At 35.0% G+C, this 25,588-nt stretch overlaps 2 protein-coding genes across 2 annotated transcripts; one reads left to right on the forward strand and one right to left on the reverse strand.

Moving 5' to 3' along the window:
- The first annotated feature begins 620 nt into the window (after positions 1-620).
- On the forward strand, positions 621-4,406 carry TOMM6 (translocase of outer mitochondrial membrane 6). Its single transcript, XM_070939742.1, has 3 exons — positions 621-825; positions 1,499-1,598; positions 4,132-4,406. Exons 1-2 carry the CDS (start codon positions 701-703, stop codon positions 1,593-1,595), a joined length of 222 nt encoding a protein of 73 aa, XP_070795843.1. The 5' UTR covers positions 621-700; the 3' UTR covers positions 1,596-1,598; positions 4,132-4,406.
- A 6,331-nt stretch (positions 4,407-10,737) lies between these two features.
- USP49 (ubiquitin specific peptidase 49) lies at positions 10,738-23,445 on the reverse strand. Its single transcript, XM_070939743.1, has 6 exons — positions 23,391-23,445; positions 19,396-20,806; positions 16,891-17,095; positions 14,400-14,508; positions 11,848-12,053; positions 10,738-11,207 (listed from the first exon to the last, which is right to left on the reverse strand). The coding sequence occupies exons 2-6, from the start codon at positions 20,776-20,778 to the stop codon at positions 11,023-11,025; spliced, it is 2,088 nt and encodes a 695-aa protein (XP_070795844.1). The 5' UTR covers positions 20,779-20,806; positions 23,391-23,445; the 3' UTR covers positions 10,738-11,022.
- Positions 23,446-25,588: the final 2,143 nt, after the last annotated feature.

The raw sequence follows: 25,588 nt of genomic DNA on the forward strand, positions 1-25,588 counted from the left end.
TAAACCTACAAAACAAAAACCCTATGCCTTAATCATTGCAGCAAACTCCAATTACCCTCATTCCTATTTTTTCTGTTGCATTATATTCTGTCCCAGAGCATTGGTTAAAAAGCCAAACCTTGATAGCCTTCCAAAGGCTATAAGACGTGTATGTATACATACATACATAATTTATTATATATATATATATATATATATATATATATATATATATATATATATATATACATACATACATACATACATACATACATATAATACATACACACATATATACACACACATATATAAATGATGTATGTATGTATGTTGTCAAACCAAGTGGGGGAAAGTGTTCCACGAGGTACTGTAGGGGCAGCCACTTGGCAATTTTAAGCTGTGTGGATTTCAAGACGCAGAATTCCTCAGCCAACACGGAGTTGAAGTCCACACATTTTAAAGTTGCCAAGGTTGAAAACACCGGTAATCGTTTCCCCTGCGCACCTCGCGCTTTTCTTTTCCTCACACCTCCTCAACGGAGGAAACAAACCAGCGGGAGCTTCTCTCCTTCTTCAAGGGCTCCGAAAACCGGCAGTGACGTAAAGGCCGCGCGCCGGCAGTGACGGTTTTTTTTGGGGGGGGGTTGCCGGCGGGGTCGATATTTCCTCCGCTTCGAAGAACTCGTGCGAATAGTTCTGTCCAGGAGCCCGGAGCTTTAGCTATGGTGACAGGCGGTCAAATAGGCCCTGCTGGCGGGAGTTCCGCTGGCGCGGTTACCCCTGATGGTCTGCGGGGCTGGATCCGAGGAGCTTATCGCTTTGCCACCGACCGCAATGACTTCCGCAGGTGAGAGAGGTATTGAAGAGCTTCGGGTCTCGACCAGAAACCTTACTGGAAAAAAGAGGGAGCGCCCTGCGCTTCTTAGCTAAAGCTTCTCGTGTCCTTATAAACTCGTTTTTCCCCACCTGATTTTAACACGTGCCGCGGCTGGGAACTGCTGAAGGTTAAAAGCCCAACAATCTGGAAGGTACCAGAGGTTGAAAATATGTATGTGCCTCTCGATGTATCGACGTTCGTTAATCTTGAAGATGTAATTGGGGAACAAGTGAAGAATTAAGACTTTCAGGGATTGCTATTTGCTCAGGAACACAAGTGTTATTCTTTATGTCCTTGGAAAGTTTCCATAAGTATCTAGTCCCTGTGGAACTACCACTAGATCTGACAGGCCTTGAGGCAGTTAACCTCTTGTGTTCTTAAGATATACAGAAGAGCTACATGAAGACATCATGCTTCACCTTCCTATGCATTTTCTTTATAGCAGTATTAAAAAAAATTGGGTTAGAAAAAGTCCCCCAAAAACATTGGAGAACACACAGATAAATTCCACAACTGAAAAAATGTTATTTGATAGTGTTGTTACCTAAGAATACTCTTTCAGTGTTTCTAGATAGAAAATTCTATTTTGCATTCTGTATAATCAGTATCAGTTGTCATTAGCTCTCACTTGTATTTGTTACAGAAACCTCATAGTTAATCTGGGACTCTTTGCAGTAGGTGTCTGGGTAGCCAGAAACTTAACAGACATTGATTTGATGGCACCACAACCTGTTGCATAACAGGTGAGTATATACCATAGTGTGGGATTTCTTAATATGTTTCTTATTAAGCAAATTATTCATTTATGTCAAGCCCAATTAATTATTAAACTGAATTATTGAGCCTGATAAACTGACTTACACTTGTTTTATGAAAGCAACGCAGCTTGAGCCAGTGGTAATGATATCAGACTAGAAACCAGGAGACTGTGAATTCTAGTTCTACTTTAGGCATGAAAACCAGCTGGGTGACTGGACCAGTTCACCTTACCTCACAGGGCAGGTGTAGAAAAATAGAAGGAAGGAATTTTAGATATGTTTGCTACCTTAAGTTATTTAAAAATAATAAAGGCAGGATTTAAAAAAATCTAAGAACCCTTGCCTTTTTTTTTTTTTTTAGCAAACCACAATTATGCTTAAATGACAATATCCATTTGGTGACACATATAAGTGCCACAATTATATATTTGGGTCCCAATATCTCATGCAAATATATGTCATGGCATGACATAAAGCATGTTTTATTTTCAGCCCTCCTTCCCTAATGTTGTATAAAATGTGCTACATTCATGATCTTTGTATTGGTTACTTTAAATATCAGCCCAGCCCTTTGTTATTGTTTTTCTTAAAATTGAAATTAGGCAAAAATTGTCCACTTATTTTTAATTTTAAAGAAACTATGCCTTTTCTAATATTGTTACGTTAATTTAGGGGCAAATGGATTTTTTTCCTGTCCTTGAGATGGGAATAAAGTATACTGTCTAAAACTCACAGCTTTCACATCTTATCTTTTATTAGGCCTCAGGAAAAGACAGGTAGTTTACCAGCCCTCACTAAAAGTAACATGGTTTTCCAAAAACAGCTGTGTGAAGAGTCCTGCCAATCCTGAACAGATGCTCTGTCCTGCTACAGACAAAACAACTTAGGAAAATTACATAGCCCTAAGATGCAGATGGAAGTTGGGATTTCAAAACAATATTCTGCCTCCCTAAAGTCAGAAATTCTCAATGAAACATGATTGCCTCAGCAACTAAATTAGCTCTTCTTGGAAGTGGGGGGAGAGAGAGCAGGCATTCAGTTTGAGCCTGATAATTATTGGCAGGCAGCTTTCCAAAAGACCTTGCTCCAATCTTTTTATATATATATTTGGTATTGGTAATAAGTAAGAGAGATTCAACTTTTCCCAGTCTGGTTTCTGGTGCATCCAATGACAAGAACATTTGAATTCAGTCCTTTTTGCTACTTGCGCCAAACCATTCTTCTTACCCCTACTAAGGCTTTTCTTCCTTCCTATTCTCAATGCCCCATATTTATTATTCAGTGCATGGAATTTCCATTCTAGAATTCAAGGGCTCAAATGCAGCATACTGACAACTGGCTATATCCTTGCAAAAACTGGTAAATAACAAGCGTCAAATGTAATTCTTTGCAGAGGCAGGAATTGATATTAGGTCCTGCAGAGCCATTTGTGTGCCATATGAATATCAACCTCCTAGTAAATAGATTGGTATTTTTAAGTGAATAATTTTGAAAGCCAAAACTAGGCAGTGGTGATGAAGTCCCTTTAGCAGGAAGCGCCTTCTCTACATGCATGAAAATGTTTGCATAGGTGGTTTTCTTCCCTTTTTCCAAGGAAAACTATTTTCAAGCCAGAGTACCTTGGATCAGCTTCAGCCTGCTCCTCCAGTGAGCTGGCAATAAGATGGAGGCTCTGCTATAAGGGTGGGAAGTAGAATGTCTTGAACTGAGACAAGGAGGCTGTGTACTTTTTTTTTTTTTTTTTTTATTTGATTTATATGCCGCCCTTCTCCGGAGACTCAGGGCGGCTTACAATGCGTTAAGCAATAGCCTTCATTCTTTTGTATATTTTATACAAAGTCAGCTTATTGCCCCCACAAACTGGGTCCTCATTTCACCTACCTTAGAAAGGATGGAAGGCTGAGTCAACCTTGAGCCTTGGAGAGATTCGAACCAGCAGAAATTGCAGGCAGCTGTGTTAATAACAGGGTGCGCTAAACCCCTGTACTATCAAGGCTCTACTTGACTCCTAATATAAAAACCCTTTTAGCAAATGTTTCTAATTCTATTTGAACTTGTCTGCAAGAAATACATTAAAGAGAGATATTTGGTATAAAAGAATATTTAGTGGTAGTTGGAAGACTATTAAACTGATTACAGTTGTTCTTGTATCCCTGAAACTACATCCTTGCTAAGAGCATACAGTAAGCATGATGTCTTTTTTGATAAGTGGATTTGAAAGTTTAATCTGCAAGATTTTAATTCTGTAGCCTTCCTGAAAATATGAAAATGTACAATCTTTCTTAAAATCTTCATTACTTATCACTAAGTAATTGTAGCCATCACTATGATGAACTATATAATTTTAAAATCTTTTAGGATTTATTTTACATTCTCCCAGAATAAGAATTTGAAAATGAGAGTTGTGTTGTAAGTTATAGATTATGTATATTTGTGAAAAGGCTATATATTGCTTCTTTTATTCAGTTGAGCAGTGCCATCAACCCTCTAATTTTTTTTACCATTACATTTTTTACAGATTTTACAAATCTGAACTTCCCTCCTCTGTATGAGAAAATAGCAAGAAGAATTGGAGAAAACAGACAATATTTTACCTGTACATCATTTTTCACTATGCTTAATTGATTCTTTGGCACCATTAGGTTTTATACTCAAATAATTATAGATAACAGTATTCTATTGTTATTTTTTTGTTTTGTTGAAATGTTTTTGATATATGTACATTATTTTGCAGAATTGAACTGTTAAGATTCTGACCTGAAATGTGAAATAAAGACATGCCGGTGCACTGGATTTTTCTTTCTTTTTTAATAGGAAATTTCAGCTTACAAAACAAGGTAAAAAGAGTAGAGATTTACAAAATCATAAAAACATGATTCATATTTCACTTTTAAAGAAGTAACAAGCCCCAGTCCTGTGTTTAAGTAGGACTATTAACTATTGAACGGAAAAAATACATTTTAAAAAGGCCTAGGTGAGGGTTAATTATGGACAAGTTTCAGCCGATATAACAGTTGTGTGGTGCTTTGAGTCGATTGTATGTTATACATGGAAAAAGAATTGTTGCATAGCATTTTGATTCCTTGAATTGCTCTATGTGCCTTTCAAGTTAACTGGAAACTATGAAAGATGTATTTTTTAAGTTGAGATGTTTTGCCTCTTTTGGAAGATTGCCACTGCCTTTGCAAGACATCTTTTAATATGTTAGTTAGCAAAAGCAGAATGATTTTTCATCAGAAATATTTTTCAAAATTTGGATAGAAGATAGCTTAAGCCAAAAGAAACATAAACCAATAAATCTATCATTAGTCGTCTTAGATAAAATTAGAGGATAAAAGGACAAAGAATGCAATCCTGATGGAGCTATACTTAATGGACAGAAAATGTCATTTTCCATCTTTGTGTCACTAAAGGTTCTTGCGTTAAAAAAAACTAATCCACCTAAACATTTTGGATTAGATGAAGTTTAAAAACAGATTGACAGACAGCTGGATATTGACAGATCTGTCCTCTTTTATTCACTTCCATTCTACAAAATCTTGTAGAAGAGGCAGTATCATATAGATAGCAAATGTAGAATAAGACCACTTCAATAATTAAGATTCTTTAAGTAGTAAAAAGTGAAGCTGTAAATTACTACTCATAATTCTTCCCAAAGACAAAATTTTAACAACTTTTGCTACTCTTATAGTTAGAATAATTTAGGAGTAAGACAAAAGTAGAGAATCCTTGCATTTAGGAAATGCCTTTAAAATCAACTTTTCAGTGTGAAATAGGGTTGTTTTGGTGTCAAAATATATCAATTCTCAGAGAAGACGTATTGAATTTTGTATACTGAAAACCCACAATCTAATCCAAGCATTCAGCATACTTTAGGTAAAAGCAATTTCTATACAATTTCAAAAAGCAAGTAGAAAGAAAGCCTACTCCTTAATTTTAGTCTAATAAGGCTAATATACTAAATCTTACATCTTATGGAAATAAATTCTCTCTGAATTGATTGGAATGGGAAAAGATTAATTTTGTTTGCTGATAGAATCCTATTTGCTGCTGGAATAACAACATCAACTCTAAACCCAGACTGCTTCAACTACCACTTCACTTACTAGGAGTTAATTTTTAAGTCTCCCAATTGTTAATGATGTATTCTGCAGAACTGCAGTATATGTATTGGGATTTCCTAAGTGGTGGTAAACATTTTACTAAGATCACTATTCATCTTATATTTTGCTGGATTCCTAAGTAATCAAATTGATTTTTCTTAAATGTAGCATTATAGCAGCACTAGAAACAAGTTTGTGTTCAGTTCCAATCATTTCAATATATGCTGTATTGGATTTGGAAGGAATTTTACAAGACACTATGTATTAGGATATTACATAGCATCCACAATAGTGTAATTTTACTATTAAATGTATTGATGTAATAACATTCTTTTGTCTTACTGATGGGCTGAATATATAGAAGAGGCCATTCTTATTTTACTAAGAAATAGTGGCAATTGAGATGTGAATTTTTAGATTCAACTGATAATGCATGCATATATCCAAACCTTTCTGTTCAAATGAAATATTTTAACACTTGGTAGTGTATTTAACATCTCCATTTACAATCCCATTTAAAGTGAATTTGAAGAGCACAATTCAGCCTGCATCAGCATTGCATGCTCTGCAGTACAAATAATCCGGAAGTCTTGACCGTATTGAGAAGTGTTACAACACAAAAGAGGCATATTACACCTATGCAATAGTAACCAGGAATAATCTTATTCAAAGTATTGTATTCAAGAATGCATTTTTAATTATTAGACAACTAGATGTCAGGTCTAATTTCATGAAAAAGTATTCAGTATATGGTTGATCTGTTAATCTTTTTTATACTGAAACATATATATGCCTGATTCATTCTATTGAAATATTATCTGCATGAAGATATGTTAAGTCATTGTCATCTTTAACAGAAGTAAGAGAAAGAACATCATGGCAAAAGAGAACCATTATCATGCAAGGCACCAGTCAGTAGTTTAAGAGCCTTTTTCAAACTGCTTTGTCAATAAGATGCTCTAGGCATTCTTACCATTTGTGTTTTAATTACGAATTACTTGAAGAGGAATAATTCTATCTAAAAAAAATTACCGACAAAGATTTAACACAAAATCCAAAATGATCTACTTTTGAGCAAACCATTTGCATCATTAGAAATACAGTATTTAGACATATACAATAAAATACATCAAGTTGCTGGTAGGAAATATTTTTCCATTCACATACAGATAAGAAATGTTTTTAAAAAACCCAAACCTGCTACCTAAGTATTGTAAAGACTCAGATCTGGGAGTGAAGAAACTAAAAACTTGTGTCCCATGCAAAATATAGTTAGGTACAAGGCACCATTTTAAACTTTAAAAAATTGTTCATAAAGTTTTATCAGGAGGGAAAATTAATCCTATACCCAACTTTCACTCAATCCATAAACATAATAGCAATACTGTTGGATGTGGCTGCAATTTGTGCTGGGGATTGTTATTTCAAAATTAATTTGTTCACTTTCTTTCCTTAGATATAACATTCATAAAATATGGAATTTTACAATCAGAGATTGTATATATAAGGAGACATGCTTTTTTCTTAGCATCTCCTTATGAATCCATACAACATTTACTTGTGCATTTTAATTTCTGTGTGTAGAAACTTTCCCTGAAATAAATGAAAACAGCTCATTCAAAAGCAACAGCAATAAAAAAGGTCTCCATAGTTCAGCTTTATGCAATGAAGAAATATGCTAGGATATTGTCCTAATTAATTTGCTTGATAAAGTTGGTAATATTTTCCATTGTTATCTAATAGGAAAAATAGCCATTATTTTCTTTTCCTTCTTCCTATACGTTTATTTTTTATTAGGAGCTGTTTATTTTTCTGCAAATTTTAGAGATACAGGTGTATCAAATTAATAAAATCTGATTTATATCTGATTTGATAGTCCTTTAAAAAAATTATGTGCTGAATTGGTTCACTCAACTTTATTTTTCATCACTAGTTTTAGCAATAGGCACAGAATTAGCTGATTAAGTTTTAAATGTAGCCAGCTTACTTTTGTAGGTAAATTTAAAAGTTGTTTCCCAAAGATGTTTATGCAGAAGTAAGTTACTCAAGGTTATGGGCTTGCTCCCTAGTTAGCATTCTTAGGACCATGTAACTCTTAGCATGACTAAACTATTTATCATGGTTTAACAGGTACGTATATACTTTGAGTCATATTTTTGCTGGTACACTATGTTTTGTGTGAATGAATCACTTACTCTATGATAAATATTTTCAAATCAGGACTGGTTGATCCTGTCAGCCCTGCAATTAATATATATGCAAAGAAAGGAATTGAATGTGGCTAGAAAAAAATAATAAGGGAAGACATGGTATCATTTATTATTCTGTTAGGCTTCGATTATAATGGCAATAGATAGAATTATCAATTATTTCATTTTCTGCCAATCAGGACACTTTAAAACAGTGTACAAAGAATAGCAAGAACACTGCTTGCAGCAGATATAAAAGAAACAGCATAAAATGCTATACACTATCGCTTCCAAATAAAAGCTAATATTACAGAAACCTCACAGTGTTGGGAACAGCAAGCTCAATTCAAAAGTAAGTTACTTCCATCTCTCAAGATAACTTTTAATTGCACATTTTTATATCCCATGGCACTATTACTCACATAAGAGACTACGACTTTTCAAATCTTGGGAAATGTAAAACATTCATGGCTATTAATACACCCACCTCTCTATTATCTTCCCCATATATCTCCTATAAGTGTCAGATATTCCTATTTACTCAAATATGGATGTAATACTCAAACAGTATTAATGGAAGCTGTGCCAGCTTTTGATCAATCTATTTTTACTTTTTCTAGAGGGGGGGAACCTTTGAGGTTTCTACAGTTCTGAATACCTCACAATGATAAATTCTACATCAGCCACTGACCGCAAGGACAAGAAAGAAGGTGATGGGTACATAAGAGATCTCAAGAACTCAAATCTCTCATAGAATCCATGAATTAGAGCCACTGAGGACCCTCTCAAAATTGTCTAGCCAGGCAGCATTTTTTTTCTTTATGAGAGTAAAAACAACTGGAATGTTACATGCAAGATATTCTTGGTCATGTTTTGAATTATTGGGGTGTGGTGGAGTTGGGGGAGCAAGATATTTTATGGCACTCAATGAGGAAGACAGTAAGAAAACAAATAATGGGAGAAAAAAATTGGAAAATGCAAATGGCAGTGGCTGAAAGATCTTGATTTATAAAAATGTCCACTTTTCATTTTTGTTTTGAGATTCTTGAATAGAGGAATAATCTGAAATAATGATAATATTGAAGCAAAATAATTGAGGCCTGCACGTCAGCCCCAAATATCTTTCCTGGAGATAATCCTTACAAAGCTTTTCATGCTGTAAAAATCATTGTGCTGATTTTTACACTAATTCACCTTTCAAAGTCAATTCTACCAAAAAAGGTCTGCTCCTTGATTCAAGTTATATTAAATGTCTCTTAATAATTACAGTAGTTGAATTGTGAATTTATTATCAAGAATGCTTCTGCTAAAAGAAAACTTTCTGGAATGGCAATTATGTTGTTTTATAAGTCACATCTGGCCTCTGAGTATTCCTATCTGTCTGACTGGAGACTAATTTGATACAATCAGAAAGTGAATCATAGGGTCAAGACTAATACTGCATATAATAATTCCATGCACTTCCAATATAGTTCCCTAGCAGGATGAGAAGAAACAAGTCGGTAGGTTTTTTAAAATTATTTTGTGATTCAATTTCACCAGGAATTTGCTGATGGATTTAAAATACCAATTCAGAATTACCACAGGAAAGCACATAAAAACACTGCATGTGCCAGAACCATGTCCATTTTTGTTTTTAAAGACCCCCAGCTTGACACTTCATGTATCTTAAATGAATAACATGGGATTTGTATGCTGTACATCAGTATTTAACTGAAAGGCAGCAAGTTGCTTAGCTGCAATGAGATCTAGTGATAATCATGAAAGGTTAACAGTTAAAAGTAACCATGATAAATTGGATGTTATTCATCCAATTTAAAGTCTACATGACATGGTCAGGGGCTTTTCCCTTAAGATACACAGTATACTAGATTTTTTACTGTTTCCAGAGCTGTATATGTCTCTGAGACAGCAAGAACAGCAACTGGGGGAAAAGACAATATAGGTGCACAATCCCTTATGGTGCAATCCCTTTCACCATAAGACTCCAAAATAAACCTCTTTGAGACTTCCCAAAAACACAACAAAGGGAAAACTGAATGGAAAAATGGTCATGAAAAGGAGATTATTAGGGTGAAATGATCTTGTAACTCTATGTAATGGCTACTATATTCCTGACCATTTTTTCTTGTATATGCAGAAGTTTTATGCATTTAGGGTAAGAATTGATTTTTTAAAAATCTGTGTTTGTTGAACAATGTGTCAGTAATAGTAAAAACCTAAGCGTCGCTGTGAACCTGAATGGATTCATAAGACCTATTCATGCAGTACTCATCATAAAACAGTAGATGATGAAAGTCTTGAAAGTAATGTATCCCATATTAACTATTATAAATACACAAGAAAGGTTGCAAATTCAGTTTACATAGCTGTCTTGTTAGCAGCTAAGAATAAGATTAGTTGGGGAAGAAAAACAGTACTTGTAATTTTTAGCACAGGTTCAAATTGAAATATGCAACAATTACTCAGATGTGTATATAATTTCCACTTTTGTTCATTCTAACAGATTGGGGTAATTGTAGGGTACAAACATTTGTTTTGTTACCCGAAAGATATAAACAAGAACCAATGAGCATATTTTCCCAGTTTAGAAAAATCATTTAAGAGTTTTTGTATAGTACAATCCTATCTACATAAATTATGTTGGTTGGAAAGAACAATGTATGATATTGGTGAGTTATTTACACCAAGAGGTGCAACAACAGATCACCACATCAACAGAACAGAGATAGAATTCTACTATTCATTTATTTTCTTAAGTAATGTATAGATTTATGGTCAGTTTAATGGCTTTGTATCCTGGCTGTACACAGAAGTTTTGAATGTACCTACTTTTTCATATCACATAGCAATTCCTCTTTGAAAGAAGATAAATGGTCGTACACATTGGAGGCTGTTACTCTTTGTTTGGAGGAGGAAGGGTTTACAAATGCATCTGCCTTTTAAAAAAAATAGATGTTCTGCTACAATCTTATAGAACACAGTTGCACATGGTAGGAGGACAAATTTTCCAGACAGTGGATCCAAAATTCTTGCAACAGTATTTGTTCCTGCCTAGCTGAATTAATTCCAAAGGCTTTTGAAAAAGAATCAGTTGATTGAGAATAATGTCTCCTTTCAGGGGAGTGTCAGTCTTCTAACATTGTGTTTAGACAGCACCTGAGCTTGAAGTTGTGTTTCTGAGATACTTGCTCTGCCCTGTATAGTTCTTTGTGTATAAAAAAGAATGTATGCTTGGGTTTTGCATACCTCCTCCACGCTACATACATTCAGTTTGGAGTCATTGCAGTGGACCCAAAACCCTAAAAACGAGAGAAAAACATAGAATATTAATGGCAAGATTGTGGTCCAACAAATTCTTTTTAAATAGTCATTGGGAGAAAGACATCTAAAGAATAATGCAATCAATTCCATAAGCCCAAGAGGTTTGAAATTCTGATTGTGCCTTAAAAAGATTCTCTTGATCTCAGTTTTTCTGTTTCACTGATATTTCTGAATGATAGTTAAGAGAAAAAATAACTCTAATTCTTTCTACAGAAGGTTGGAAAAATGTAATACAAACATTTTATAAAGAAATGCAATAACTGATTGGAGACAAAGCAATTAAATTCTTCATAGCAGATTTCTTAAAAGTTTGTTTTTCAGCCTAAGTACTGGAAACATCAATTGCTGTGATTCTGTCTCACATGCACACACAAGCAAATAAAATGCGAGCCTGAGAAAGAGAGAAAGTAACCTCTTTTTTAAAAGAAACAAGCAATAAAGTTTCTCCTCATTGTGTTTAAGCTATAGAAACCTAATAGATTTTTTTATTCTAATGTTATTATTAGTGCACAGTGAAAGCTGAGCAATATAAACTCACACAAAACAAGTATGTTTCTTATGGAAGAGATAAATTTATAAGATGAATTAATTTTTTCCCCTGTAATAAGGCTCACGCACCTCCCTCTGTGTTGTAGCAATATGCCGTGTAATGTCCTGAGCCAAACCCTTTCCCGTGATGCATCACCACAGCCGAGAGGTCATAGACAAAGGTCTCTTTGTCAAGAGAGGAGAAAGTATCCCTGCAGCAGTAAGGTTCCATGTTTAATACCTGGTCAAAGAGGACATGGACCCCAATCTTCTCACGGTGATTACGTCCAGACCACCTGCAATTTGAAAACATTTAATCAAAAGGACTTTTAAAATGAAAAAGAATCTGATACAACATCTTTGAAAAAAATTAATATACTAATTATTGTCATTATTATATATATTTTCAACTAATTTTTTTCCAAATTTAATTGACATTCACTTAATATGTTTTTTTAAAACATTGTTATTACCTAACTTCTCTGATATAACATTTGAAAAACTATTCTGCTTTTATTTACCAAATCCTTTTCTGAAATAGATAATTATTAAGATAAAACGTATTTATGCTAGGGCTAAGATTCTTAATGTCCTGGGAAACTACCAATACTGATTATGCTGCCAGATATAACAAATTTGTTGTTGTTTTAACCATTCAGTCATGTCCTACTCTTGGCAACTTTATAGGAAGTGCTCTCCATTCTACTCTGTGAAGCAAAGGCTTCTTTCAATTGTTGCAAGTTGAACTTTGTATCAGATTTGATGTTATCAAGCCAGTTTGTTCTTTGCTTGCTCCACTAACCATTCCTAGCATCATTGCCTTCTCCGATGAATTTGCATGTATGACAGAGCCAAAGTAAATCAGACAGAGTTTTATGATTTTAGCTTCTAGTGATGTGTCTGGTTTTATACGATTAGCACCTCTCTGTTAATTACTCTGGCTATCCATGGTATGGCATACGCAAAAATTTATGCTAGCATCACAGTTCAAAGGCATCAATTCTTCTTTGATCAGCCAATTCTTAGTGTCCAACTCTCACAACCATACATCATTATAGAGAAAATGTTTGCTCTAACTAGCCTGCTTGTTGTAATTATATCAATATCTCTGTTTTTCCAGAACTTATTCATGTTAACCATTGCAGTGCGGCCTACGGTTATCCTGCACTTGATTTCAGGAGTAGAACTGCCACTGTGAACAATTTTGGATCCAAGGAAGATAAATTCTTGAACTAATTCAATTTCCTCCTTGTTGATTTTGAATGTCTCATGTCCATCTGCAGCTGTTGTCATTAACTTTGTTTTCCTGATGTTAAGACTCGATCCCACTTTTTCACTTTCGTCCTTAATTTTCCAGATCACTTTTTCCAGGTCTTCCTTATTTTCAGCCAATAATGTTGTATCATCTGCATACCTCAAATTATTTATGGTTCTTCCCCAATCTACACTCCAACATCAGGCAGTTCAAGATCTAATTTCCGCATGATCACTTCAGCATACAGATTGAACAAAAAGATGATAAAATGCATCCCTGTCTAACCTTTATGGCAATAACTCAACATGACTCACAACAAATGTAGATATTGAAATATACTTCCTGGAAGGAAGGATGTTTCTTTTTCTGTTAGAAACCTCTGATGTATAGAACAATAGCATAGTGTCTAGTCACTATCGATCAGCTCTACAAAAGAACTCTCATTACTACAAGTTAATACTACAACAAACTTTTTCTACTATGGCTGAATCAAAACACAGAAATGTTGTAAAGAAAGTAAAGAAACTTTTCAGAATCTTCAAAGAAATGGAAGCAACAGAATTATGTTTAAAAATTATATAAATATAAAACTTTCAAAGGCCAGAAGTAACTTTTCCTTTACTGTAAACTGGTCATTAAAAGATACATCATGCTGATGAATATTTTTTCAAATTTTATTAATTATGTAATTATGCAATTCATTGCAATCTGCTTTGGGAGTCTCCTGTTTGACAAACATCAGCTTCCACAAAAGAAACAGCAGTGCTATTATGAGTTGCTTCCCAAATAATGTTTCACTTGAAACATACAGAGCTGCAATTATATTACAAGCATTTTCAACTGCTATGTATATAGACATACTCCACTGGCAGCGGTATTCCTAGGCAAATGGCTAAAACATTTTCTATCATTTCTATACTTTAGGTTGACCCTAGTAGATTTTAATGTCAAGTTTTGAAAAGTCTTCCCTTAAATCACAACTTAAAAGAATTCTATAAAACAATAATTTTAATCCTTATACAGTAATTAGAAGAGGAATCAACAAATTTTGCAAATATAGCAAACATTTAAACTTGAGAACTCTCTTTACAAAAGTGAATATACATGAAGAAAGAATATAACAGGCTTTTTTTCAGAACTGCTCAACTGCAAAGTATACTAATATTTGACTATGTACATCACATTTTTACAGGTAGCTACTTCCTTTATGCTCTGTAACATTTCTTTCAGAAAAATAAAAAAGGAATGTAAAACTTTCTTCCAATTCTCTTTAAAAGTAATATGACATATAAGTGTTATATTTAGTACTCCAGAAATAAAATAGTAATAACTATACTGCCATTTCAGATACAAAAATGACTCCACATTTCTACCCCCTTCTATTCACCTGAATCGTTTAAGGTGCAGCCGGAGGACCTGAGGTAGTCTGTAGATCATTAACTGCTTTTTAGCTTCACTTAGAACAAGAGGTTTGGGAGAAGACTTCCGTCGTTTGCCTATGTCACATTTAAGAAAGAATACAAAATGTCATGCGTTAAAGGCTTCCATCTTCCAATATAAAAGTTGTACCCAACAAACTGAGATACTGTCTTGAATTTAGATTCAAGATTACGGCTTGCTGAAAATGGAGACACCATTTTTAGCAAGCCATAATCTTTTTCTTTTTAATTTTAAAAAGTTTTTTATTTTAAACTTGGATAGTAGAAATAAAGCAAGCCATAATCTAAATAATAAAGGCAGGAAGGATAAATATTCCTGGAATTTCTGCTTATACCTCTTTTAATTTTTTTAGTTTTGGTGGTTTGGGGAGTTGCTTTTTAAAACTGTAATATGTCTATTTTTATGGCTATGATTTCAGTTTCCCACATAAAAATAGTGGGAATATTACTATATATTTTCATCAAGGAAATTCCAAGGACCACAAAGAAGGTGCTCAAGTGATATGAGGCCTTGAGCATGTTGCTCTCTTTTGAAATATGGGACTGTAGCTCAATTTCTTTAGCTATACATGGACTAGTTATGGATTTCAAAACCAATTCGGTTCTCATTTCATGAAGGAATTAGCAAAAGAGTTATAAAAAGAGAATTCTCCTTCAACCATTACAGATAGTCCTCAACTTATGACCACTTGGTTCAGAGACCATTCATAATTAAAGTGGCACTGAACAAATAGTACTTATGATTAGTCCTCAAAGTTATGACCATTGCAACTTTCCATGGTTGCCATTTGCAATCTTCCTTGCCAGCTTCCCACCAGCAGAGTCAATGTGGAAGTTGGCAGGGAAGATCACAAGTCCCTTCTGCTGCTTTTACTCCTGAGGAGCCTCACTATGAAGTCCCCAGGAATCCCATACTCTGAAGCACCCCCCTACCTGTTCTCTGTAGTACATGCCCACTAGCAGCACCCCTTGCTTTGTAGTGTGACTCCCTGGCAGCATCCCCCACAGCACCCACCCCTTAGTGCCTGCCCATGGCTTCTGATAACACATCTGTGACCCCCACCACTCACCCACACTTCATAGGACCTGCCTATGGCACTCACCACCACCTCTATGCCACCCACACACATCCTATTATCCTTGCCTGGGACGTCTGCTTCTTCCTACTTAATGAAACATGCTACTGGGGCTATGACAGTAATCAGGATTGCCAGAAATGCCATCACTAAGTGATGTAGTCACGTGACATCACACTTTATAATGATATCACTTACAGATGGACGTTCTGCTTCCAACTGTCATCATAACTCAAGGAATGCCTGTATTGCTTTCTCCCCATATGCTATTCCTTTTATTTTTTTGAAGGTAAAAAATTATAAAACTGGGGTACACAACTTTATCTAGGCCATTGACTAGATATGGGCTTTAGTGGTATGTCAGTGATTGAATTCCAAAAACTGGATGGGTTCCAGACAAAGAACTATGGCAGAAAAGATTAAATTATAATGCAACATAATTATTCCACCGAAGTATTTAATTGTTTCTCCTAGCTCTTAAAAAGTACAATTTGATTGCAACATCTGGAAGGTTTCTAGGGACAATTACCAGAGTTGCAGGACAAGGTTGGGCAATGTTTTAATGACCAGGGCCATTGTACATTTTTTAAGGGAGCAAGATTATAATTGTTGATCAGTGAAGCAAAGTGGGTAAGATCATGCATATATTCTTTTTGGACAGTCTGACATTTTTCTGATTTTCTTTCCTTTCTTTATAGGATGGGAATTTAGGATTTTTAATTTGCTTTATTTATGCCTTATAACATACAGCTTTGGTTGCCTCCTAAAAATGGCAATAAACAGTATCTCTGGTTTCTGACAATAGTGATTGGAAAAAAATTCTGGAAATCCCAAAACAAAAGCTTAATGACTCCATGTAATTTTGGGACCTCATCCACCCATTCCTTTTTAAGGGATTATAATATGTGCAATTGTGTTCCAAAACAACTATTTCTATCCATTGAGAGAAGGCAGTCTCTTTCAAGAAATGTTGTTTTCTTTGCTTTGTTCTGGGAAAGATAGATACAAGACACTGCGATCTGTTGGCAGATCTATACGGGAGTAAATCTTTTTACAATCTATTATCAATTTTAATTGCTGATATTATGTAAACATCATTATTAATAACTTTCCTGAACTATTTCACAGCAATTTAAAAATAATGAAAGAGAAACTATACCAGCTTTACTTATCTGGCATTATCTAGCTAAATTTCCATCCAGCAGGACATATAACTGCATTGACTGGAAATTCCATGATTTCACATGCAATACATCTGGAAACACCTTCTTGGGAAAAACCTGAGCTTTATAATTATAAAAACATACAGGGACATTTCTCAATAGATTCAAGGAGAACACATAACAAAACAGATTTTTCTTACTGTTACACTGGTCACATGCATAAATTCTCCCTTCCAAAGCTTCTGTTTCTGTGAATTTGGCCAACATTTCAGTCAGCATGCACTCAGTCTGATTAAGAGGCACAATCCCTTTATTGATAGAATGATAACGTTCTGGAAATTCCAGGGAAAGATCCCAAAAGGGTTCCACAGTATTGGATTTATAATTACACGTTATACAAGTGACCTGTCAAGGAAAAAAAGAATATCAGAACATTCCAATAGAGACAAAAATTGTGATTCTTGTGGGCTTATTTTCCAGTCTGAAATGACACAAATCTGTAACCATAGGATATTTTGTTTTAAAATTCTCAGATAAAAAGAATCATTTTCAAAAAAAGCATCGTGTGATTTTACTACCTTCCTACAACTCACTAGTATAATAATCAGTTTTACTCTATTGGATTCTGTGTCTAATACAAAGACTATTCTATTAGCATAAAGTTATATAAAATTAGCATAAAGCTATAGAGCATTGCACACCAAGACAACTAGATACAGGAACAGTTTTTCCCCGAACGCCATCACTCTATTAAACAAATAATTCCTTCAACACTGTCAAACTATTCACATTAGGCTGCATTATTATTGCTATTGGTCTTCTTATCGTTCCTGTCGCCCATCTCCTCCCACTTGTGACTGCATGACTGTAACTTTGTTGCTTGTATCCTTGCGATTAATATTGATATTGTTTCCTAGTATGATTTGATTGCTTATTGTACCATATGGCTGTCACTGGGTGTTGTGCCCTGTGATTCTTGACAAGTGTATCTTGTCTTTTTATGTGCACCGAGAGCATATGCACCAAAGACAAATTCCTTGTGTGTCCAATCACACTGGCCAATAAAGAATCCTATTCTATTAATCAAATGTTAATTTTAAAATGTTGCTTTAAAAAAATCCAACAATTTAACTATTAAGCTGGAATAAAATGCTTAATTCCAGATCCCTGGAATCACCAAAATATTGCACTGCTGAAATGTCAATATATATCTCTCACAACAGTCAGTGATACAAAACAGGTTAAAGAAAGAAAACATGTTGAATTGAATTGAATTAAATTAATAAATGTTATTCAATTTGCTAGGTTTATCAAATTAGGAGACCAGTTGCCACACTCTATGTAAAAAAATAATGATTTGTCAGTATATGAGCTTCAGCTCTGAGCAAGCCCTCATTATAACCCTCACCCACAGTCCCAACATTAGGAAAAGTGGTGGTCTACTATAGATAGCATGAATAAAAACATTAAGAAATCAGAGATTGTGAAAGGTAACAGAGTTTGCAAGACTGAAGCTCACTTACCATAATGCCAAGGATCACAGTGACACAAGAATAAGTTCATATTTATAGAATATGAAAGCGAAACAAACAAAGTATTAAATGCTATTTTAAGAAAATATTATTGTTTTGGCAAAACTTCTTTATGGCTTAAAATGTAAAACCAGTCTCACTCAATCAAATATGCTTTTGAAGAAATGATAAAGTTTATAAAAGACATGTCAGAATATACAAGGGTGAATATTCAAGGAAAGAAGAAACAACAGTCCCACCTACAATAGTGGTCAAAATTGTGGAAACCTTTTGGGGAAAGTGTATTTTCTAAAACTAGCTAACACCACCACTTTTTTTTGGAGTAGTACCATAAAATTATATATCAATGGAAAGATAATTTAATCAAGAATGTAATGCAATAACTTTTATGAAGGATTTGCTATTTTTTTATTTATTTATTTAATTTTGATACTGCCCTTCTCCCGAAGGACTCAGGGCGGTGAACAGTCAGAATAACATAATGTGAAATAAAAATAATTTAAAATAATTAAACCGATTTTGCTATTAGAATAGCAGTTACAGTATAAAGAAGAAAAGTGAAACGTAGAAAAAACGAGATATACAAAAATTATCACAATACTTAATACTTAGTTGGGTAACCTTTAGCCTGAATTACGGCCTTACAACATCTTCCCATAAAGTGAACCAAGTCTTTTAGTTCTGCAGCTGTTATAATGTGAAACCAAGATTGAATGATTGCTTCTATTAACTGGGTTTTATTGCTGATTAACAAGTTTCTTTAGTCGGCTCCATAGATTTTCAATTGGGTTAAGGTCTGGGCTATTCTCAGGCCATTCCAGCAGTGAAATATGATTATCTTGAAACTCAAAAAAAAAATAATAATAATAAATGGTGTTATTAGCCATCAAACCTCAAAAATACACTTTTCCCAAAAGGTTTCCACAATTTTGGCCACTACTGTATACTGGTCATAAAACAACCTTAATAGAAACAAGAATCTGAAGAGGAAGAATCATGTTAGTCCATAAACACACACAGAATTGTCTGCTAAATTTTAAAAGCTCACTTTTGGCTACAACTAGAGAAAAAGAATCATGCAACAATCATACCGCATTAGAAAAAATAACATTCTTTTTCTATGTATGTAAATGAGTATTTCTGGCTGGGCAAAGGATCAGATAACATGCATACCTGACTGAGTAGCTGCCCATGAAAAATGGTGTTCACCACTTTCAGGACCTGCTTGGTGAGCTTCCTTTGTGGAAAAGGGATGAGGATCCTGCGTTTTGTTCCTTCTGATTCCAGCTCTTGCTGCACTTTGTCCAACAATTCACAAAGAAATTCCTGAGCATCTTGCTGATCATAACCTCGAAATGCTGGAATCAAACTCCATACAGAGTGTAGCATGGCAAAAGGAGACACTGAAGCCCATTTCCCAGACCACATAACTCTGAAGAGTGTGTGCAGTTCATGACAGAGAGAGATGTGCTTTGAACTTGGTTCCTTGGGCTGTATTAGTTCTAAACTTTTGCTTATTGAGGACCCACCATTTAAACCAACAGACAGGCTTTGCCTGCCAAATGAACCCAGTTGATCATTTCTGCCTGACTCTGTTGGAGTAGATCCAGTGACTAGCTTTCCAGATATTCTAGATTTTCCAATTACAGTCTTAGCTAAGAGTTCTTCAGTTTCACAAAGATCCAACGTCAGGAAACATTCTCTAAATTTCTGGAGGTGACTTAATACTTGAAGGATAGAGTTCATGTAGCATGTATTTCCTAAATTCTTTAGTCCAGTCACACCAGGAGTCATAAGAGGTTTACGCCGGATGGAATAGAATTGTTTGAATTTGCTACTCTGCACTTGTCTTGAGGTAGGGGAACTAGCTTCCATATCTCTGAACTTCCGAGGAATCAGGTTCTCTCTGTGAATGTGCGATAAAAGCCTGGCACTTTTTCTTGGAGGAGTGTTTGCCAGCTCCTCTAACAATCTCCGTTTCATCTCTTGACGTCGCTGCCTGGCCACTTCCTTTTTCCTCTCCAGTTCTTCCATTTGCTTTTTTTGTTCTAATTTTCGTTGGCCTCTAGAACTTTTATCAAACCATGTTCGCAATGCTTTTGCAAGCAACGATTGCCGTCTATACCAGAGAGCTGTAAGCATCTGAGGTTGTCCCTGAGGGGCTCTTTGATGGTTGCAAACATCCTCCCCCAAAGCCATTGACCGCAATGTCCTACTACTTCTAGCAGAAGGATCATGCTTTTGACTTTTAACTGCAGATAAAGAACTCCTCAGTAATTTCAGGTCACCCTCGGGATTATCATTCAATACATAGTCTTCACAAAGATAGCAAAATACATACAGATCGTTTACTTCCATAGCCAAAGGATGTCTGGTCTCTTCAAAGTGTTTAAGTGCATGGTCCTCAATATATCTTCCACATGCCACATGGGAACATTTTAGGCAAGCCCAAATGGATTCCGTGGTGTTACAGTCCATGCAGTACCATTTCTGGGGGTTCAGAATGGAATGATCCTGGGCAAGTCTTAGCCGCCCAACATGTTTGCATCTATCCATGTCTTACATAAAACTCCGTTGCTTTAACCTTACAAAGGAGGCAGAAAAGAATGTAATTATTGCACACAATCAAAAATATATAAGTTCTATCATTTTCTTCAGAGAATTACATATTTGTAGAGTTTAATAGATTAATAGAACAGGGAAAAGAGATTGAATATATTCCAGGCATGCAAAAAATTTTTTTATTAATTATCTGCTCACTACACGTTTGTTCTTGTGATTAAAGCAGCCTGTTGAGAAACCTGTGCACTTCCTTGAACAGTTGGTTGGCCACTGTGAGAACAGACTAGATGAATGAGGAGTCTAATCCAGCTGGACACAAGTTATATTTTACATTTTGCATATATGTTTGTATGCATGAATGTATGTTTCATTTAGTTAATTCCTGTTGTCACATAAAATCTAATGTTCCAGGAAAGGTATCTAGCATAAGTGTGACTGAAGGGTATGAAAGGTGACAGTGAGTAAAATTTAGAAAGTTATAATAAAATTTATTTTTGCTCTTCAGCAAGTCACTGAAAGTATGAATGTGAAAAGGAAGAGGTTTTTTACATGTGTCTTTTTAAAGAAAACATATTATAATATGAATAGGCTTGAATTATAGAATGCTTTGCAATAATGTGGAGATGAATGCATTCTTGCTAAATGCAAGAAAAGTGATATACAATGGAACAAAAGCATCCATGGGAATTAATGGAATACTTAGCAAACTGTTCAACACTGAGCAAGGAGTTAGAAAAAAGATAGATGATACATTACTAGATAATTTTCATCCAGTGTCCAACCTTTCCTTTTTATGGAAATTTTGAGAAAGTAGTAGGTATAGAGTTTCAGAAGGCCCTGCAAAAAGTGGATTATCTGGATCTGGATAAGGTATAACAGTGGGACAATACTGGTCATATTTGAAGTTGACCTTTGAAATGTTTGAGATGAGGTGGTACATCCATCCTTGTCTTCCTAAATTTCTCAGCAGCTTTCCATACTATTGGTGCAGTATCCTTCTGGGCCAGCTTTAGGAGTTGCGAGTGTGAGATACTGTTTTACAATGTTTCCCTCCCTTCTGCAAAGCCAATTCCAGTCAGTGTTGGTGATAGAAATTGAATGCATTTTATGAGAGAAGAACAGCTAAGTCAACAAGTGTTAAATGTGCGCAAGTTTGCAGAAAGATACCCTTAAATATTTAACTTAAGAATTTGATTTTGTAAAAAAAAAAAAATGTTCAGAAACTCAAGATTTTATGTTGATCATTAAAAAAGCATTTTCATGTTATGTACGAAAACTGGGATTTTAGTCTAGTATATATTTTTGCTCTCTTTCAAGATTTAGGAAGTTATCAGTATTATAAGGTGATTTCATGAAACTTACATCTACTATCAAAACTGCTGGGAATTGTTTCACTAAAAACTTTGGCACAGAAATCTAAATAGGTAGCCCAATGATCAAGGGCACTTTAATTCAAGCAGGTGACTACAAACCAAAAATTAATACCAGAAATTAAGCAAATAATGACTGGAGAGAAAACATTCTAAGTAAATAAAGTGATGTTCTATTGGTAAAATTATTTCATTAAAGGATTTTAATTATTGATGTCTTTTTACACAAAATGCTTTTTAAGTACAAATCGTTGAGGAAGTTTTTAACAGACTGTTTACTTCTACTCTTGTTATGATAGAAAGAAGTAAAATGTGCAGATTATTCTAAAATACTCTAGTTACATTGAAGAATGGCATTAAATGATTCAAAACAAAGATAATGTGTATTTTTAGGATGGAAGCAAATATAGACAGCTGTGCCAAAGTAATAAATTATACTAAAACACTAAACAGTATTTAAATATTTATCTACAATTCTGAACACTTATACATAAAATTAAAGCTGTTGAGTAATAACATATGCAAGAAAAATGCATATCAGAAACAGTTGAAGCTTGGAGAATATAGAATTAGTACACTATAAATGCACACTATTTTGAATCTATGTTTATTTATAATAGCCTTTTAAGATGCCTAATTTCTTCCTCAAACTTATTGTTAAACAATAAGTTGGTCTCCATTATACTATTAATGGAAAAACATTTAAAGGTCTACTATAAGAACTGAAATTGGCAAGATGGGACTCAATTATTATCAGGCTTGAAGGAATTATTATAAATATATGGAACAAGTGTCTCTAATTTACAAGACTTAGAAAAGATTAACACAAGTCTATTGATTTTAAAAGGTAGGAGGAAAGGGCTGAATTGCAACCTGAACTTGACATTTTATCAGGATTTTATTTCTGTTTTGCAGTAGGCAGAACCTACAAAATATGGTACACAAATTGTCAGTAACATAATAAAAAACATAAGACATATTAATGAGCAGGATGTAACAATTTATGCATTATATCAATAATAATGGGAATGAAATGTAAGTAACTGCAACAAAAGAAGCTTCACGTACAATAATGATTTATTAGTTTCATGAGTACTGCTGAAAGTACTTTCCTCTGTGCTTAGTGATAAGACATGAGTTCTGTCTTCTTCAGGTTGAAATGTGGCATATGCTTTTTCAAGGAGAAAAAGTATAGGCCAGACAGAAACATAATTTAAGACAAGAAATAATACTTACCGATTCATATTTAAATATTCTCGCAATTCAATAATCAGTGGCCAGAACATCCCCATTTCAGTCAATAGGAGGTCAATTTTCCTTTCAGCAGCTTTGGATATTCATGAGAAAAAGTAATGTAATATAAAAGCCCTGAAGAGAGAAATATCCTCATGAAACAAATACAGTATGCAGCTTTTTCATTAAACTTTTCATGAAATATTTTTAATTAAACGAACACACAACTCTGGAGTTTTAGAATTAATAATTTCTCCAATTCCCTTATTAAGAAAAATGTAATTGAAATAACAAAATACAGATAGTCCTTGGCTTATAACCATTTGTTCAGTGACAGTTCAACATTACAATGATGCTGTAAAAATGGACTTAGTTATGGCTGATGAAGCATCTTGTGATCATGTGATCAAAATGTGGCACTTGGCACCTCGTCTGCACTTACAACTACAGGGGTGCTTCAACTCCCCCACCCACTAATCTCCTGCCCAAACTATGCCCTTTTGACTGCCCTGCACCCTGCTTCGCAGTCCCTGAATCGCGTGGCTCTAAGCCTGCTTGCCATACCCTAGGAAGCTTCAGCCTTCCCCAGCAAGCATTCATTTATCCAGCTCCTTCTCTCCCAGTTCCTTGCATTGACCTTTTGTGTCTTCCCAACTTCTTTTCCAACCCAGCTTCTCCAACAAACATTTCCTGCTTCCCTAATTCTATTCCTTCTTTCTGAAGACAGCACTCTTTACTTAAAGCTGCGCTATCTTTATAAAGCTTTCTAAATCAAAAGTTCTAATGAACTATTTTGATATGAGACGATTGAGAAAACAGCCTTTGCTGAAAAATTCTATTCCATATTTAGCTTTGGTAATTTTATGGTTTTGGATTATACTGTGCCTGTATAAGGTAATTACAATAAGGATTACTCTTCAATCAGATTAATAACACAGTACATTGAGTCCCATTTACAATGGCAAAATATCGTACTTTTGCACAATAAAAACAAAAACAAATTAACAATACTAGCTAATGAAAAGATCATTCCTCTGCAAAACAGTTATAGATGTGTCTGATGGGCCTTGCTAAGGAAAAGAATCTTTCACACCAAAAGCATTTATTTTATTTATTTTTTATTTATTTATTTATTAGATTTTTATACCGCCCCCTCTCCCGAAGGACTCGGGGCGGTGAACAGCCAAAATTAAAAAAACATACAATATAAACATTAAAATACGTTTAAAACAGAATTAAATCCAAAATGGCTCCCCAATTTAAAACGCCTTACCCATGACCCTATAAATAAGACGAATTTAAAATTTAAAATTTCCACATTTAAAAAGGGGGAAGATTTAGGCCAGGCCAGCTTGATAAAATAGAAAAGTCTTAAGCGCGCGGCGGAAGGTGCGCAGATCCGGGATCCTACGTATCTCCGGGGGGAGCTCGTTCCAAATCGTAGGTGCCCCCACAGAGAAGGCTCTCCCCCTAGGGGCCGACAGCCGACATTGTTTGGCTGACGGCACCCAGAGGAGCCCCTCTCTATGGGAGCGTACTGGCCGGTGGGAGGCTATTGGTGGTAGCAGGCGGTCCCGTAAATAACCAGGTCCTAAGCCATGGAGCGCTTTAAAGGTGATAACCAGAACCTTGAAGCGCACTCGGAAGACCACCAGGAGCCAGTGCAGCTCACGCAGGAGAGGTGTTACATGGGAACTCCATGTCACTCCCATCACCACCCGCGCGGCCGTACTCTGCGCCAGTTGGAGCATCTTTGATAATATAGTAAATCATCCCACACATTGTTTTATGCTCACAACTAACAGAGGCTATCTTTTCCTGGAAGATCCTTTGTTCTGGAAACAATCTAATTTATCCTCTAACATTAGCCCTATGGGGAATCTCTCTATTTGCATGGGTTTGGCCTCCCACTAAGCAGATTCAATAGGAATTAAATCTGCCCCTACATGGGATCAGTTAACCAGAGTAGGGATTCTGAGAACCTTTCATGAATTTTAGTAAAGAACAAAGAAACATCAGATAATATTAAGACAGTGGGTGCAATTGGAGAAAGAACAAGGAACTCTGAAGATTTTTTCTGAGATAATTAAAAGTATCTTTTTCTTTCATGAATGTAACTATTCCTTTAAAAATTAAATTATGCTAAAGATAACCATAGATATTAACAGACATTAACTACTTCTGTGTATAAAACAAATTAC

This window comes from Pituophis catenifer, unplaced genomic scaffold, assembly GCF_029215685.1.
Source record: "Pituophis catenifer annectens isolate HBS135680 unplaced genomic scaffold, rPitCat1.0.hap2 SCAF_3, whole genome shotgun sequence".
In the NCBI taxonomy this organism is placed as follows: Eukaryota; Metazoa; Chordata; class Lepidosauria; order Squamata; family Colubridae; genus Pituophis; species Pituophis catenifer.